The following is an 18,915-nucleotide window of genomic DNA, read 5'->3' as shown; positions in this document are numbered from 1 at the left end:
GCCCGCTGCAGAAGCGAAACCTGTTGCCATCGTCATTTCAATCACAATTAAGGGAGACCGAACGGGTTCAAGGCATTGGGCAGAATGAACGCTTTTTCCTCTCCTTTATCCGAAGCTGTTGGATTTCTACCCTTAACCAGTACGACGATAGGAAAGATAAGTTGATAAGCGAACTCAGAAAAGGATCAATTCCAGAAGAAGAGACCTCGACTCTGAGTTTAGTAGAGTATAGTCCACGGTGAACGAACGAGTCCCTAGGATAAGTGAAATTGGTAGGTCGAGCTAAGCCAGATGATTAGTAATCAAGATTAGACCAAAACAACTACCGGGGAAATCCTCAACGTGATAAAATACTATGAGATGAAAGATGCAAATGGCAAGTCCTCAATGTGGACGATCCCCAGATATACTTCTGCTCTTCTGGGAAATTAGATGGCAAATAAGCATTCGTCAGGAAGGAGGGACGGACTTTGCTTTGGCGGGATCAGGAATTTCAAAATCCTACTCTTTATCATAGCCATCCCTTAGATTATATATAATGAAGAAGAAAGGAGTGATTCCTCGAGTAGATTTATGTTTCTGCTGAATGAATAAATATGATATGAGATGGAGGATCACACTTACGATGGCACGCACCGCACTTCGAGAGGAAGGGGTCTTCGGTTCGCATTCTTTTCATCGTCGACAACGGTTCCTAGCGCTAGTTTGCGAAAAATCCCTTGCTTCTTCGGTTCAAACAGGAGGAGAGGAGTACGCATCCCGTGCCAACTACATAATGCCTGATGGCCAAACAAGGCTTCTGACTACGAAAGACACCACCCCAGCAGGGAAAGGCGTGAAGCGTAAAAAGCAGCTAATCTGGAAGTCCGGTAGTAATCGAAGTAATCCGTCAAGGCGAGCCAAAGAAGGGTCTCAGGAACCGAGAAATCTGAGAATTGGCAATCCAGAAGTGGGTGTCGGAAAAGAAGAGACAAGACTTTCCCTCATTCATTCCTTAGATTAGGACGGGGAAGCTTCCTAGAGAGTAGTTAACCCGGGTTAGCTTTGATGGACTACTTACTGGCGCACGGTATTCATATGAGAAAAGGTTGTTCATGGATAACAGTTGTATTTCTTTACTTGACCCGTACTTCCTTCCCTTAACCTGATCCAGCTAGTCTTTCCTAAGAGATAGGAAGCCGAGAAACTAAATAGGGGATAGCTATCGTATCAAAAGAGAAGCATCGAAAGTATAGAACCCCGGAGCGAGGGGAAGGTCGGATCCTTGACCGAGAGGAGGCCATCCCGAGTTGGTAAGAGGTTGGAAAAGAGGAAAGCAGCTACCCGACCGCGCTAGTTGCTCAATCCGTGGCTTGTGATACTAAAGAAACCAAGCAAGAAAACGGATGCTATGCTAGTTAGCGCTACGAGCAATCAAACGGATATGCTCAAAGGAAAGAACGGACATTTCTATGAGTGAACTCTTCATTCAATAAACAAAGCATGATTGGAGCAAGCTGCCTTGACCAATATACTGGATCTATACCATCTGAGAAGAAAGGGGTGATTCCTACTATGACACCAGATAATCCACCAGAGAATAGTCAATCCTAAACTAGATAAAGCCGAGTATGCGAGGAAGCCTAGGTAGCTGTTTGATCGGAGGAAGCACGGCGGAAGGAGGCGGCTAGAACATTCCCTCAAGGAAGAAGCCATATGTTGTCTTACCATGAGCTGTATCCATTGGTCAAAATGGAAATCATTGGTTATTAGTTCGGAAAAGAGTATCAGTCCCGGATAAATCCACTTAAGAAGCTGCTTCTTTTGCTGGGAGCAAGGAACGAACAAGAAAGGTCTTGAGCTACCAAGAAGAATTCAAAGCGTAGGGTGCACCCTGGCGGCTACTCTGGTTAATCGCATTACGGTGATCGTTCTTTCCTTCTGGTCTCGTATCCATGCCCATGCTTTCTTCTTTGCGCACTGTTCGTTATGTCCTTAGCCTCCGCTTTGCAATCATTAAATGAACTAGTACACTCAATCGCTGGTTCGACATCTGCCTTCCCTTCTCTGGAGCAGTTATGTAGATAGGAGTGGTAGGAATCAGCGAGCATGTTGCCATTCGAGGTAGTCCAACCTTCCTATGAATTAGAATTCTGGGTAACCCTATCGTTGATTGACGGATTGGAGGGACTAAACTGTTCCCTTTCCTTGCCAGGGCTAGGTTATCTATTTCCTGTTCGTGCTGCGCCATCAGATTAATCGTATCGTGATCCTGGTATCGCTCGAGCATCTCTTTCTGATGAAACCTTTGCCCTTGCTTTCTCCACTACACCTGGTAACGCACAGTGCTTCTTTCTTCGATCTATCCAAGGGAGGCTTATTCCTTTAAGCAGAGTATCCAGTTTGGCATTCCCCTTTTCTTTCTGATCGTGGTCCTTCTCCTTTATCCGAATCAGAGGTGCGAGATGGCACCCGAGAGCCGAGAGCCTTATCCCTATCCGAGTGAAGGGTTGATTGAAAAGATAGTAACCCCTCTTATGTTCAACAAATGAATTGATTGAATACATTTCCTTGATTGAAAATTCATCATCGCCCTTTTGAGAGTTAGGAGTTAATAAAGTGGGCATCCCTCACTGAAAAGAGAATCAAGCAGGAAAACCCTAGGACGAGGGATAGTGATATTCCTTTAACCGAGCAAGAAACCATCTCTTTCTTTCACATATATATATATATATATATTTCAAGAAGTCCAATCCACCACTATCAATGGAGCACTCTACTCTATACTATTATCGAGTGAAGATTTCATCGGATCCGGGTCTGCTTGCTTTCATTGAAGGACAAGAGCGGATAGTTCCCTTCCCTTTCTTCGATGAACCCTTATCTTTCGATAGAGAAGTACAGCGAACAAAGCGAGATGAACGATAAGTCGAACGACAGAACAACCTGATGTTACTGCATAAAGTAATTCAGATTGTCATATTGAGATTTTGTCCTTCCTTTTTTGTACTTATTATTCCAAGCCAAAAGGCTATGTTCTCCCCCATACAGCTCGCAAGGCTCATAACCTAACTGCTCTACTTACTTAATTCTTAATTCTTAATTCTTAATTCTTAATTCTTAATTCTTAATTCTTAATTCAACAACCCTTGCCCGAAGAGAAACTCCCTTGAAGGGCCAAAACAACAGCAGAGTAGCAGGTCAAAAAGAGAGAGAGAACTGAAACCGAAGATACTTGGGTTGGGAGAACTCTTCTACAGTACTCCATTAACAGAATTCAAGTATAGACCAATCAGCCTTCCTTATTGTCCAAGATCATTACTAAAGTGTTGGCCAACAGACTAGTACCAGTGGTGGATAGGAGAGTAAGTCCCAGACAGCTAAGATAAACTCCCGGGTAGTGTTGTCACTGCACAAGAGGTGCGTAACAGGTGTAAGCAAAGAAGAGAGCATAACACTGGATTTCGAGAGCATATGATATGGTGAGACAACTTTATCTTTTTTGAGGTGAGATGCTAGCCAGCCCTCTATTCATGGGTGAGATATCGACTTTACAGCGTTACCACGTACCAAATCGTTCACTCTATCAGGCAGCCAGAAGTGCATCTCTTCTTTTTGCAGGACTTCTTCCTAGCTCCGTGGAACGAAGAGTTGGAACGAATAGTAGAATGTTGGGCAGCAGGAAAGACTAGTTACAGAAAAGCCAGCCCCAGTTCATTCTGGCTATTGCATCCGTGGAATGCATAGTTAGCTCCGTTTTCAAGTTAGCTGCTCCCACCCTACCTACTTATTAGCTTGCCCTGTTTCTAATGCGCTGTGGACCTTGCTTGTTGGCTTCGTCGACCAATTCCTTGTGTCGGCTCCGATCTAACTAGTAAGAAGAAAGATAGATATATAGAATTGGGTGGGCAGAGTTGGCTTGCTTCCAAGAGAATAAACACCTAGCGACTCGAAAACATGATGCGCTAGGTTTCGATCAGTTAATCGAGATAGGCTGTACTTTTCATTCGATTTTGTTACCACGTGCTTTTCACTTCATGATCATGGCTCATTTTCCTAGAACACCACCAAAAATCTCCCTACCAGTTTTATGAGAGTGCTCAGTCAACTTCCTATAAGAGTTCTTTCAACCACAACCCTCAGCCTGTTATTTTATGCATTATATGATTTTGCTGCTAAGAGACAAGTTAATATGGCCACCCAACCTTAGAACTTTGCCGCAAATCATCTTTATACTCCTTGACATTTTTGTTACAAAATGATTTGAGAAAAGGTGTGAGTTTTTCAAAAGAAAATATTTTTCAAAATGTGTATGATGAAGGGTTATCACCCTTATCACCTTTGAGTGGGATGATAAGGGACTCCTCGGTTTGGGGAGGGCCTTAAGGTGTTGGCTCAGCCGGGTTAGGTGTGAGCATGAAGGATTGTCCCTCTCGTATAAGGACCGGTTTGTCATTCTTCACTGCCTGTACTCTTATCAAGTACAACCACTCGAGACTGTATGGGCAGTCGCTTGATTCGAACTTGCACGGTCTGCACCCCAGGGTTATGGTGGCTGGGGAGCACCGGGAGGACAAGGAGGGGGAATGTTTTGTCCTGGTTTGGGCATGGAGGTGGCCTTGTTCCTTTCGGTATAATCGTTAAGGTAAAGTCGTGCAAGGGAGGAGAGAGTTTCGGATTCGGGTCTCATTGGCCATGAGATCGCAGAGCCTGACTAGTGGGTAAAGTGTACACCTCTGCGCAGAGTTCAAAAACCTATTCGAATAGTCCGCGTCCACGGATATGGATGAGTTATGGCTTGGTTTGACAATTAGTGTTTTGTTTTCTAAAATGCTTTTGAAAAAGTGGTTTTAAAAGGTCCGGTGGTTGAGCCGTGAGCTATGGTGGACGGGAAGTCCAGTAGCTATTTTTGAAAATGAAAATCGGTGGGAAACTACCGAGATTCCTGGATGGTTTAGTCCAGGGGATTTTGTTCTATATTGAAAAACTTCCTGCTCCTTTGGAAGAGGATGCGCTTTGAAAATGATAAAATGTTTTACAAAATAGCCCTGCATCAAAAATTGCTTTTTCTGCAAAAATATCCTGAGCTCCACATACTCCATGCATTATATCTGATTTCCCCATTTCGTGGGTGAAGGTGGGCTGCTGGATACGTAAGTACTCACTCTTGCTTATTTGTTGTTTTTCAGAGAAGGAGATCGCTGATCGGGTAAGAGGTACGCCTGTTTCCCAACCATGCCTGTGGCTGTTAGACCGCTGATTTGCTTCGCTGTGTATATCGGGCTGCTTCAGCCCCACTTTGATGATATGTCCCGAGTTGTGGACCAGCTCTTAAAGTTGATCGCCACCTTTATAGGTTTGTCTCGTTTAAGCAGATCTGGAACCATCTGATGTATAAATGTGTATACTAGCCTCCTGGGACTAGTATTTGAATCACATTTGAGTCCCAGAGGATTGGGACGCTTCATACATCATCTCTCCAGTCCCGACGATTGACCTCCCTGCCTCTGGAGTCTTCAGCACGATCACACTTCTCTCCAATTGGAGCCCCATAGCTCCATACAAACTCTCTGCGCGACTTGCGATTAGGAGGTCCTCCCTTGGTGTCCCTCCCTCAGATGAATGAGAGGTCTTCAACTACTTCAATGTGATTACGCAGGTTGTACACATGGCCTTTCTTCGGATCAGTAGGTTCATCATGCTGAGCTCCAGCAAGTGGCAGGGGGATGTTGGTTGGTGGCAGCTCCCTGTCTGGTTCAGTCACCGTGAGATAAACCTCCTTCGGAATCTCACAAGGGTCCCGCAAAAAGGGTATCAACTTCATGGCTGTTACCATCATATGAGCAAACCACAGCCTTGTTGATGAGTTCGTCTCTGCGGCGTCGGATGTTGCTTGTCACTGAGATCGCACAAAACGCTCTGGACGGTCTTGCTCTTGGGTCACCGGGATAACGGGCTGCCATGTCTTGATTTCCTTGAGCGGCTTCAAGGTATGACTTGCTGTTGTGTCTGGGGAGGAGGTTGTGTGGTTGTCTTTGGAGTTGTTCATGTCCCTTTTGAAGAGCAGTGGTGCTAGGTCTGTGCTGTTGTACAGTATGGGTGGTGTTGTTGGCTCCCTGGCAATGAATTGGCCTGAGTGAATGCTTCAGCGAATCATGGTGGTTGTTTTTTGAATTGGACTTCACTAAATTGATTTTGTCAGGACAGCTCTCCGCCTTATGACCAGATCGTAGGCAGCACCAGCATCTAGGGGGTGCCCAACAACGGAAAGCATAGTGTTCTGTTAATAAATAGTTGTAGCATTTACCCTGAAATTTCTTTTTGAAGAAACTGGCCCTCTTGACCTCATCTTCCTGGTGGAATAAATTGCCCCCATGGTTGATGATCTTCCCGCGCCACCAGAATCGAGGTTTGACTACAACCCAACCCTCCTCCTCCATTGAGGACATTGAGAACTTGCCTGCAGAGGGATGACTTGTGCGGTGCTGCCCATTGCCTGCCGAGCCAAAGAGGTTCACCTCGCCGAACCCCACGGAAGGAGCCTTCAACGCACTCCGGACCCGAACGGCCTTGAGGCATGGCGGGTCGTTGTCTACTGTCCATTTCATCTTCTCAGAGGCTGGGATTCTCTTCCGCAAAATCGTATTATGTGGATCTTCTCTTAAAGCTTGCTCTGCGACTCCGTCTCCATTACTGCTTGCATTGAAGTCTCTTTCCGCAGTCAGGTTGGCTCTGTCTTTGTGACGAAGGTTAGGGGCAGCCGCTCCCTGCTGCGATAGGGGAGGTCCATGACCGTGAAGGTGCACATCCTGGACCAGATTCTCAAGGACCCTCCTGGCATGCCCCTGCAATTCCGGATTGATCTTGCGCGGACTTACCAGAATGGATGAGCTGAGAGCCTTCCCCGCCTGAAAGGCCTCCACATCCCGGAGACTGCCATAGTGAATCCCCTTGGAAAGTAGATCGAGAGATGGTGCTTCAGGATTTGTGGATTGAATCGCGTGATTTCGCGTTGTTTTTGGTGGATTTGGATTTGGGGCAATTTTGGTGGCGCTTGGTTCGGGGTGGGGGAGGGGAGGGGAGCCATACCTGCCGTCCACTCCGAGAGCCTTCGCCCAGCTGGGAGTAGATGTACCATGAGAGTGGGGATGGAGCACTTCTGGTTCTTTAAACGAGAAAACTGTATGCTTAAAATAATTCGATGCGCTTTAGATTTTATTTAGCTAAACGCAAGCTCAGAATCACCGAATTTCAACTGGTCACCTCGCGTGGCCCCACAATAGCTCCATCACCCTCTTACCTCTACATGGACTACGCCGCCTCCGAGCCCCCTGCCGGTCCCGTTGCGGAACTCCAGCCATGCCCTGTTCTCGAAGAAGCAGGCGCCCTTCCACTTAGTGACAGGGTGGGCGTCGTCAGACCTCGGTGCGTGCGCAGCCCCGACAAAGGCCGGGAGCAGGTCGGCGGGGCTCCGCAGCGCGAGGCGGCAGAGCAGCGACTGCGCCACGGACCAGGGCAGGAGCGGGAGGAGGTCGTCCGGGAAGATCAGGGCACGGAGGAGCATCTCTAGGGACGCGGGGCTGGGCGGCAAAGAGGAGGACCAGCAGGATAGGAAGAGCGAGGGGGAAGGAGGAGGTGGAGGCCGAGCGGGGAGTGCTGAGAGGGGGCGAGCGACGTGGTCGCGTGGCCTGCGAGCACGTCGGCCGGAATTGTCCCGTGCGCGCAGACACCAGCGGGTTTTTCTCTACTAACTATTAAGGATGTACTGTAGACTGCCCCCGCCGCTACCGAACCGCCCGCGCCAGCCCCGCGAAACCCGCCGCTACCGCATGACTGCCGCCGCGAATCCCTCCGCTATCGAACCCGGCCGCACACCCGCCGCCGCGAAATCCAAGGGCACGAGCACACCACGCTGCCGGCCCGGCCGCGCTGCTCCTCCTCCGAGTCTGAGATCTGAAGGCACGGGAGGAAGGAATCAACTGCGGCGAGATCTGGGACGAGTTAACCGCCGGGTGCTGCGGCGCCTCCCTCCCGGCCCTGCCGACGAGAGCGCGGTCCGATGAGGTGGCGGCCGTTCCTGGACCAGCGACGGCCGTCGTTCAAGCGCCGGTGGCAGCAGCGGCCGAGGTGGGTGCGCCTCTTGCCCTCCCTCGTCCTCGCCCTCGCATGTGTCCTCCTCTCGCTGTCCTCCTCGGCTCCCCCAACCCCGACACTTCGCCGTCCACCTCCGCCGCGTCCTCCGGATGGTGGCCGAGTACCGCCAACCCTTGGTGAAGATCGAGGGCGCCAGCCTCAGCATCGCACAGGTGGACGCCGTGGCCACCGGCGCTGGCGAGGCCCGGGTCGAGCTGGACGAGTCCGCCCGTAGCCGGGTCAAGGCAAGCAGCTACTGGGTCATGAACAGCATGATGAACGGCACCGACAGCTACGACGTCACCACCGGCTTCGGCGCCACGTCGCACAGGAGGACCAAGGAGGGCGGCGCTCTCCAGAGGGAGCTCATCGGGTTCCTCAACGTCGGCGCCTTCAGCACCGGCACGGACGACCACGTCCTCCCGGTCGAGGCGACGCGCGCGGCCATGCTCGTCCGCATCAACACCCTCCTCCAGGGGTACTCCGGGATCCGCTTCGAGATCCTTGAGGGCCTGAGGCGATCGTCAAGCTGCTCAACGCCAACGTCACGTCGTGCCTGCCGCTGCGCGGCACGGTCACCTGTCCGGAGACCTCGTGCCGCTCTCCTACATTGCCGGCCTCGTCACTGGGCGTGAGAACTCTGTTGCGCTCGCCCCAGATGGCAGCAAGGTCAATGCCGCCGAGGCATTCAAGATTGCCGGAATCCAGGGCGGCTTCTTCGAGCTGCAGCCCAAATAGGGTCTTGCGATGGGGAACGGCACGACCGTGGGCTCTGGCCTCGCCTCCACTGTGCTCTTCGAGGCTAACATCCTTGCCATCCTCGCCGAGGTCCTGTCCGTCGTGTTCTGCGAGGTCATGAACGGCAAGCCGGAGTACACCGACCACCTGACCCACAAGCTCAAGCACCACTCGGGACAGATCGAGGCTGCTACCATCATGGAGCACATCTTGGAGGGCAGCTCCTTCATGAAGCTTGCCAAGAAGCTCGGCGAGCTCGACCCCTTGATGAATCCCAAGCAGGACCAAGGTGAGCGCTATCCTCTGCCCCCCTCCTTCCCCTATCTCAATCAGAAGTTTTCTTTGCCTAGATGCTTGAGGAGCCGAGGCGGGTCAATGTGTAGTGGTTGGTGAATTTCGAGTAGAATGATGATTATTTGGGAGCTGGACAGATTTCAAGACGAAATTGTTGTGCTTCCGAAGTTCTGTTTACCCTTCCTTCTGGCACTGCGCTTTTGGAATTTGCCTTTGGTTACCTCGATGAAACTGTTTCCTTCTTTTATGTGATTATGCTGTTGTTCTTTATTATGGACATCTCTAATAGCTCTAGGATTGGCACTGTAGGAGCATAAGTGTTCTATTGAGAAATGGGATTGTTTTCATCTTCATCTACGACTGAATGAGGTCTAGAGGAACCGTTTTTTGGACACATTATATTCTTTTCTTCAGATACATCCAATTATCTGAATTTTGAACCGCTATAATCCTTATCCTAGCATATACACCCATTTTCAGTTATACAAATGTCCCCCTTGATGTTGTTGTACACGTGACTTTGGAGTATCTGTTGAAGAAAAATGCTAATTGTGTGTTCACCTACGGGCGTTGGTTGTATACAGTTTGGCCACAGGAAATGCATATAGAGATGGTGCAATAAGAAGGGCAACATTACATGTGAAATCTGCAACCAGGTGGGTGCCTCTGTTACTTTGCTACATTACCAAAAGACACATTTCTCTTTCTCTGTTTTATACTACGTACCGTACCATTTCTAGATGGTGGCACGCAGTTTGACCTTGCGGATAGATGTGGTAGGTTTATGAGCAATCCATTCCAAAGCAACTGAAGTGGTACAGAAGAAATAAGGAGAAACGGGAAAACTCTGCCGTGTATCTTGTATTTTGCTGCTCTTATTGAAGTTTTCATGTCTGCCTCATTGTTCTACAGGTATACTCCCCAAATTATGCCATCCCTCCACCCAAGTGTTGCTCAGATGAAACGGGCATGGATCTTAGGTACCTGCCAATGCATTTCTTCATGCTTTGCTCAATTTGCGGGAAACCTGTCGTTTCTAGATGAAAAAAAAGATAATGACCACCAATGTGGGTATCCTGAATGGGTGGTCTTTTTTTTCTTCTTCTTCTTCTTTCCGGCAAACAGGCAAAACTGGGTTGGATGAATCGACCCTCACGACTCCCATTTCCTAGCCATCACCATCGCAGAGCAGCAGCTGTTGCAGGCTGAGTTCGACGACTGTGTATCCGCAAACTCTAGCGGCGCCACGTGCTGTCGAACCATTGCTTTAACTGTACGTTCAAAGAAGCTCTTCCGCCTCCACTGACTCGAATTCCTGTTTGTGCTGGGCGCGGCGGTAGAACCTAACGTTGTCTCTGCCTGCCTGCCTGCCTGCTGCAGTTGATGCTCCTTCTGCTTGTGCGACATGTAATCGTCGTCGTGAGGGACGTTAGCATGCTGCAAGACGCAACCGTGCTGTTCAGCGTGAGTTTCAGCACACCTACCTAGCTACCATGTGGCTGGCATAGGCAACATGGGTCCTTGATTTTGTACTATCAGTATGGCAAGAATCCTATGCATGGTATTCTACAACTTGGAACTAGCCAACACTGAATAACTTTTCAGTTACAAGATACATAATACCCTTCTATACCTTGTCCATTTATTAGTTTCCTCATTTTCTAAATGATACATTTCCACTTTAAATATCTGTTAAACTTCACAATCTTCAGAATGTTTGGTGCTATCAGTTCAGCTCTCAACCAGTAATTACCATCGACATTCTAACAGTGACTATGTATTAGTCCCTATGTTCCAAATTATATATCGTTTTTTAGCTTTTCTTCATACCTATTTACTACATATGTTCTAAATTATGAAGACACTTTGGCTTTTCTATACAAAGTTTTTTTTTCTATACACTAAGATATACACTATGTGTGGATACGTTTAGGATGAAGTGAGCATAAGGATTTACTACTTATATTTTATAGCTTTGGCTACATTTCGGTGCTTTTCTTGGTATCTATCTACAATGTGTCACATTATATTTATTTTGCCTCTATACTAAAACTAAATTAGTAAACGTAACTGGAATTTACATGTTCTATAAACGTAACTGGAATTTACTTATATTTTTATAAACAGCACAATGGGCTGGGTTAAAAGGTTTCAACAATACAAAATCATTTGTTTTTTTCTCTAATTGTTATGACTAGCATGTCTCTGCGTTATTGATCAATTGTAAAGTTGCTGCATTGGTAGGTCTTCTAAGTTTAGATTATTATGCTGCTGCGTGTGAGAATTGCAGAGCATGCTGCTGTTTGGGTCCCTTACTCCCTTTTAGGCTTTAGCCTTCTAGATCGTTAACTTCATTCTTAAAGAAGCTTCTGCGATGTCTGTCTGTAGCCATTATTATGTTTACTAATGATATGATAAGTATTTGTTGTCGGGTACCAGTATTATTAATTTTTAACCCGTTACTTGCACGATTTATTTGTCCTCACTTAATTTACTGTGTGGACGACATTTTTCTCATCCCTAAGTGTTCACAATGTCATTATGATTTTAGTTCATGGACTACTGTTATAACCTTTTCCATGAACAATTAATGTGCTAGCGAATTCATTCTTAATTCATTTTTTCTGTGCCTCAGAGTCCCTTTCTTTCACATTTGTCCCTTTATTTCTTTTCAAATGCCCTATAATATTCACTAAATTTCCACTGGACCTATGCTTATAAAGTTATTAATTTGTTTGCTTCTAACTTGTTTCTAGATATTTGCATGTGTCACCAGCATTTCCCCAAGAATATCTGATCATTTTACCTTTTTATTCAAGTTATATAGAGCATATGTTGATTTGTCTCTTCATTGTTTTGATAGAACATTCTTCTCCTACCTTTACTAAAGCTCAAACCGTTGTCATTGAATTAAGTGCAAACTACTTGATTAATTGCAGCAGCAGTGAAAACATTTCTCTCGACGACAGAGCGAGAGTGGATGTAGTCCATGCAACGGCGGCTGTCATCGGACCCCGTGGGCATCCGCGTCCACGACGTGATCATCAAGGGAAACACCAGGACGTAGGATGATCTCATCGAGGCGGAGGTCGCCGAGCTGCTCCGCGCCGCCAGTGTCTCTACTGTGCGGCTGCACGATCTCGACATCTTCGACGCTATCAAGATCATGGTTGACGCGTGGCCGCTCGAGCTGCCTGGCACCACCAACGTCGTCATCGAAGTCGCCGAGGCGGCCAACCCCCTCACTGCCTGGAGAGAGGATCCTTACTCCTGCAATCTGATGTATTCAGAATAATTGTTTATGTTGTATGCAGTTCTTCTATAGCAAGTGGAATAAGGTTCAAAATCAAAACTTGAGATACATGTGTTTTTCCCTTCTCTGTATGGTTATATTGTTTTCATTGTTGAATCTGGTGTACTATTTTTCATGATCTGATGAGGAGTATAACTTACTTTACCTATATTGATTGGTGTAATATCTTCCATTTATGACAGATGCGGTTGTAATTGTCGCAATGTTCATATTAATTGGCTTATTCTAGATGCAACACTACAGGACAAAATTGGATGGCTCTTTGCACCTTTGGTGCTACTTCGGTTTATTCTAATTGGGAGCATTGAGTTAGTGAACATACACAAATACAATAGTTATGTTCTGAAATAGAGTTATCTATATGTCTTTTCTATCAATATTTTTAAGTATTTTCACTCCGTAGCAAGGCACGGGCATTTATCTAGTAATAAAAGAAGATTGAGTAAAGTATATTTTCGGTCCTTAAACTTGTCTCGCTGTGTGCCTTTGTCAAACTGGTATATAAACAAATAAAGTATGTCTATTAAGAGTTATATGTCTGTTTGAGTCTTTGTTACATCAAACGGGCTGAAAGAGACCTGGTTGAACCGCTAAGGAGGGCAACAAAAAAAAAAGGAGGAGGACATGTGTGCCAGTTTAGCAGACGCTCTTCGATGACCCACCATGGCGTTCCAGAGCGGCACATATGATGCCGAACGCCTCGTATCGCACCGGCCAGCTCCATAACGACAGCGCCGACGACGAGCCCAGGTCCACCGACGCCGACGTGCTGCGAGTGTACAGTGGCAGCTTCGCCACGGGTCCAGCGACCAGGTCAGGAGCTCCTCTCCGCAGAACTCACCGGCACCGATGGAGTGACAAGCTCCACGCCATCGCCTGCTCCGACCTCCTCGCTCCCTACTGTCGCGCGCACCACCACCGCTGAATCCTCCTCTATCAAAGCCCCAACATTCCGAGTTGGATTGGCCACCGCACCACCTTGTCCACGTACGCCTCCTCTCACCGCCACGGCGAGGTCCACCTCACCGTGGAGGTCCATCTTCCGGTCGTTTTCGTGTCTCAAGATCTACATCGTGGGATTTGTCTCCTCGTCGCGGTGCTCGTCGACCCGAGAACCCAAACCGTGTGCCACGTCGTCTTCGTCCTCCGCACACCTTCGGTCACCCCGCTGCCTGTACCTGTAGTAGTACGGCACAAGGAGAAGAAGAATTTACCAGCATGAGTGAGGAGCTACAGGTGCATGCATCTATCGTTGGTTCCTTGGTTTGGTTGGGGGATGAACTGAGCCTGAATCTATCGGTGGCAAGGACATAGACCGGCGGCGGCTCGAAGACCTACGGATGCAAGTGACATAGGCCGAGGAAGGAGGAGGAAAAGACTGTTATCGGATATGTTTTGAACTGGTTTGGATTTAATTGAGACCCAAACATCGATTAGGAGTTTAAGAGGCACTTTAAAAGTTTGTGAACCGGAATAACGCAGCCCGATAAATTTAAAGACCGAAAATATACTTTACTCAAAGAAGATTATATTACTCATTTTATTTGGCTTCTTTGGTTTATTACTTACAATTTTAACTTTTTTCTAATAGTATTCATAAGTAAACCTATCATTTAAAATAGTACTCTGACATCTTTTCAATCATTTTTATTTTTTATTATTTATCACCATTTAAATTAATCGTGCTCACTACTTTTCCTCTCTCCCTCCGCGTCTCTATTCATCACGAATGCATGCCTTGAGCTAGCTACCTATCGCAGGTGTAGCCCCTAGATGCATCAATAATGCATCGTTTGGATGTCGATATTGGAGGGTATGGAATTGAATTGGGTTCAATATCAAATCAGCCATGATATTGAAATGAGATGTGATTCCAATTCTATTGTTTGGATGTCGTTGAATTGGAGTTTGGAATTGTGCGGTCTAATTCCCGGCAATACAGAGGGGTGACGCTCTGTATTGGGAGAGGGAATTTCTAGTTATAGTCCAATTCCAGGGAATTGGGTCTCTGATTTCAAATTTCAATTCTGTGTGCAACCAAACAACAGAATTTAGGAAAGTTGATTTCAATTCCCAATTTTGTGCTCCAATATCGACATCCAAACAGGCTATAAGTGTAATCCCCAAATACATCAAGTGTGATCATATTTATTACTAGCAAACTGACCAGTTAGGTTATATATCACAGTAGTTATCATTCACCTGACCTGGCTGACTAACTCCAAGCGATCCTCTTGTCTGTTGTTCCTTTTCCATCTCCATGCCAAATTTAATTAACATACAAGAACGCTATCTACCTTGACAAGAACGCTCTAACAGTTGCTTGTGACTCTCAGGCCTCAGCCCGCCAATAACATCCAAGCAAGCAACACATATATTTAGCAATTTGCAGTTATCCATGAGTTTGTTCAATTCCAGCTAGAACCAATAGAGCGGTATGGTTAATTTAGGTGGTGAAAATAAAAAAATAAAATGAAAACAATTAAAAATAGGTCAGAGTACCATTTTAAAGGATAGATTCACTTATGAGTACTATTAAAGAGAAGATAAAGTTGAAAGTAATAGAAGAGAGAAGCCTAATAAAATGAGTACTATAATAGCAAATAGCTCTTGATCTGTTGTGCAAGTTGCTGATGTGTGGGATTGGAATGATATCCCAAGTCAACATCTGCTCCAGGATTCGAAAGGTGGCCTTCAGATTTATAACCTACAAAGGACCTGGATGTGCTGCCACCATGATGGTACAAGCTTTGCCTGTGCCAAAACACAGATTGTTACCAACTTAATCTGATGTTTTGTATTTATGAACTTTGCATTATTTGCAAACTAATTTCTAGGCCACCACAAAGGAGGCCAAGTTGATGAGTGGACTGCTGAGGAACAGATGTAGGGAAAATAATGGTCCATTTTCAAGGAGTGTCTTTATCAGGAAATGGACCTTTGCAGCTATGTTCAGAATATGTGAGGAATGTTCTCCTGTGGAAGAGTCTACAGGGTATGATCTGCACAACGGCATAATCCTTTTGTTGCGCATATATTATTGTTTTCTCTCATTATATACAAGTTTTATTTGCAAAATCGATTTTCTTTGCTGAGAAGCTAATGCATCGCTATGCACTATAACCAGGGGCTACACTGCTACTAAATTGATACTTGATGGATCTGATGACAAGAATCCTTGTGATAAGGAACTAGTTAATAAGGACAACCTGCTGCAGAGGAACAAGATAAATCAAAAATACCAAGGTAGAGGTTTCTCTTAAAATCGGCTGCTAGCTCAAATACGTTGGCACATTTATGTTTTCGGTTGCGGAACCCCGTATCAATGAGCATTCTTCTCTTAAAATCGGCTGCTACCTCAAATAAGTTGGTATGTACTAATGAGCACTGAATTATGACAATGACAAGATCTCCTCTGAGGAGGAGGAACTACCAAAAGAAAACCACCTGGAGGAAAGGAATGAGGCAAAGAAAGACGAATGTTGTCTCAATGAGAATTGCACTGCTATCTCAAATATGTTAACTGATAATGTTTCTTTCATGGATATCCTTGCTGACACTGGTAAAAGAGAAAATTCAAAGAAAATTGTGCGTCTAGCTTGAATGTGTTCTCTCTTTTATGTTCATTTTTTAGAGAGAAAAAATTTCTTATGTTTGTTACACGGATATCCTTACTGACTTCACTGAATAATATAGGACTGTTCAAAGGAAAAACAACTAAATGCCGACACCCTGTACAAAAGCAAGAACCAGGAGATGGAGGTACGTGCTTCAAAGAAAATTTCATTACACTCTGAAATGTGTGAAACTCTGCTACGTTTCCTCTTGTGGAACTCCTTTCTAACACAGTTTTTTGAATGCATCTGATGACAAGGGCTCTTTGAAGGAGAATGTAGTAGAACAAGTCAACACGAAGTTAATGGATCATAAGAAGCGTAGAACCAAGGTAACATTCCGAAGGGAAGTGTAATGCTTGCTCAAATTTGTTAACTCTTTTTTATGTTCTTCTCATGGAACTCCTCACTGACGCCGGTTTTATGCTAGCTTGAACACTATTCCTCCTTAGGGTTTGATGAAACAACATTGCTGCTCAATAAAGAAAAGGAGCAAGGCAAAACACACACAAGGGTTAGTGGAAAAGCAGATGGCAATGAAGCAAAGTCAGCAGAACTTGTGAGCCTTGGTAACGAAAAGGAGCAACGAAGAAATCACACGAAAGTTAGTGGAAAACTGGATAATACGGCAAAGTCCGCGAGAGTTTCGGCTACCTGCGTTGCGTACTTTGTGTCTTATGATGGCTTTGCCTGGTTGAACTTTTATGAAATGCTTGTCTTGGTGAGCTTCATGCGACTTATATTATGCCCTTCTATTGTTGAATTCTAAATGCTTTCTGCCATCTCCTAGATGATTGTTGTTCGGCAACAAACGTGTCAACCTTTTGCACGACATGGCATTGAATGCAAAATGAAATGGTTATCTGGTTAATGATAGATTAGCCAATTATTGATGTCATTAGTAGTCTATTAATGATAGAGATACACTCATTTGGGTGCTAAATTTAGAGCCCCTGTACTAGGGATGGATCGTTGAATATCCGAATTATATGACAAATTTAACATTTTAAAATAATTATGTAGTTATGTTGTTAAGCACATTATTTAAAACAAGAATAAAATTTTGTACAATTTTTTTTGGCACCATTTGCTCCATGCAATGAAACTAGCCAGTTGTCCGTGCATTGCCACGGTTTCTATATATTATATAGGTAGACTTTGTTTTAATAAGACACAAAAATATGTGTATTTTATTGGTTAGGTAAATGTGAATGTGGAGCTAACAACCAGGGTTCAAACATCCGTTTGCGCACAATTTTACTTTGTTTTTGTATTAAGCGGGAAGGGTGACATGTGATGACCGTTGAAACTGTTGCTTTATATATAGTAGAGATAGAGAAATGTAAAAAACATTCAAATTTGTATCCCTATTTGAATTTTATATCTTCATTTGAGAAGATAAGGACGAATTTGAGATTTACATTTTACGAATCTTAACAATCTCAATACTAAAAGTAAGAATATAGATTTACATAGCATATTTTATATCTTATTTATTCATAATCGAAGAAAAAAAACCAAAAATTTAATATTCGAGATATATTCGTAATCGAAGAAAGAAAACCGAAAATTTAATATCCGAATAAACATCCAGATTCATCCCTACTTGGTACTGCTGCAAAACATCTTCTACCCTACTTGGTACCGCTGCAAAACATCTTCTAGATCGACTGGAGTCCACAACCGCCGCACTCATAACTTACCCTTTTCTCGCGAGCACTGATGGAAGAAGCGCAACAATTCAGAGGTGGAGGCGGAGCCGTAGAGGAGGCCGGCTGTTACAATAGAACAAGATGCAATCAATGTAGGGAACATCACTTCCGGGGTGCTTGATGTGCACAGAAACAAACCCGACCAGATACGAATTGAAAGAGTCCACTGGGAAAGTGGAGCGGCACTGAAACAGAGTCGGAACATGCACAAGCACAAGTGGAGTTTGTTGCTTGCAATCTGAAGAAGATGGAGGCAGTGTTCATGAACCTGACGAACCTTTGGTTTATCAGCTCCTCCCCATCCTGGCCATATGAACCTTAGATTGAAAAACTAAACATTAGTTTCTGTACCAAATGAAGCCTACTGTCTACCAACTCTACCATTGGCATGGTGGCAAGCATATATGGTCGTAGCTCCAATTTCCTTTCCCTTTCCACCCTGCTATAGATCAAATGATCCTGCACCAAAAGCAAAGATTTTAGGCGGCCCTCTCTCTTGTGCGCCCACATGCCACAACCTTTTTCTCCCTATCTCCCTCCATCCCCGAAAGGCAGAACACCCATAGGCCATAGCTGAGCCGATACAACAAGAAGAAGCATCCACACATGTCACCAAGAGATCTCATCGGTCAACAAAAAGCACACCCCCACCAACACAAACTCCCCAAACAACCAACACACACAGGTTACTAGTACAATGCCCGTGTGTTGCATCAGCGTACAAATTATTCGATAAAATGTTAGTGCACAACGATTACATAAAAGTGAATAACACATATATTATCATCGACCTCAATATCTCACAGATTCTTTGTGAACAAACAATACAGAACTAAACTGGTACAAATCAAATATAATACAATGAGAATATCACAAAAACACCGACATCCTCGTGGCGAGTCGCACTCGTAGCGTGCAACAGTACATCAACTGCATCAGGCACACAATGAAAAAGAGCATCAAGTGTAAGCTATATCCAGTCACAACATGCTAACAAAATATGTGCGAACAAGATACAATAGCCCAGTTTCTATAAACATATTACTTAATGTTGACTTGTTAGATGAGGAAGGGTCTGACTGACCATAAAATGCTATCATACTGCTTAGATAGCTAAAGACGTTAACAGCTA

At 45.2% G+C, this 18,915-nt stretch overlaps 1 protein-coding gene, 1 non-coding gene and 3 pseudogenes across 3 annotated transcripts; 4 read left to right on the top strand and 1 right to left on the bottom strand.

Annotated features, from left to right (window-relative positions):
- Positions 1-7,228: 7,228 nt before the first annotated feature.
- Positions 7,229-7,690, bottom strand: LOC100277468 (LOC100275589-like pseudogene; annotated as a pseudogene). The gene is given in 1 exon segment (NR_148681.1): positions 7,229-7,690. The product of NR_148681.1 is annotated as a protein-like pseudogene (transcript).
- Positions 7,691-8,222: 532 nt separating this feature from the next.
- On the top strand, positions 8,223-9,453 carry LOC103644372 (phenylalanine ammonia-lyase-like; annotated as a pseudogene).
- A 55-nt stretch (positions 9,454-9,508) lies between these two features.
- LOC103644373 (uncharacterized) lies at positions 9,509-10,928 on the top strand (annotated as a pseudogene).
- A 2,169-nt stretch (positions 10,929-13,097) lies between these two features.
- On the top strand, positions 13,098-16,254 carry LOC118473254 (uncharacterized). Its single transcript, XM_035962280.1, has 4 exons — positions 13,098-15,198; positions 15,295-15,452; positions 15,585-15,703; positions 16,154-16,254. The coding sequence occupies exons 1-4, from the start codon at positions 15,091-15,093 to the stop codon at positions 16,252-16,254; spliced, it is 486 nt and encodes a 161-aa protein (XP_035818173.1). The 5' UTR covers positions 13,098-15,090.
- A 76-nt stretch (positions 16,255-16,330) lies between these two features.
- On the top strand, positions 16,331-16,879 carry LOC103630281 (uncharacterized). Its single transcript, XR_002266616.2, has 2 exons — positions 16,331-16,403; positions 16,502-16,879. It is a non-coding gene; the product is annotated as an uncharacterized protein (transcript).
- The last annotated feature ends 2,036 nt before the right edge of the window (positions 16,880-18,915 follow it).

This window comes from Zea mays, chromosome 1 (assembly GCF_902167145.1).
Source record: "Zea mays cultivar B73 chromosome 1, Zm-B73-REFERENCE-NAM-5.0, whole genome shotgun sequence".
Lineage (NCBI taxonomy): Eukaryota > Viridiplantae > Streptophyta > Magnoliopsida > Poales > Poaceae > Zea > Zea mays.
Note: the sequence above shows the minus strand (reverse complement) of the source record. Positions and strands in the feature narration are given on the sequence as shown.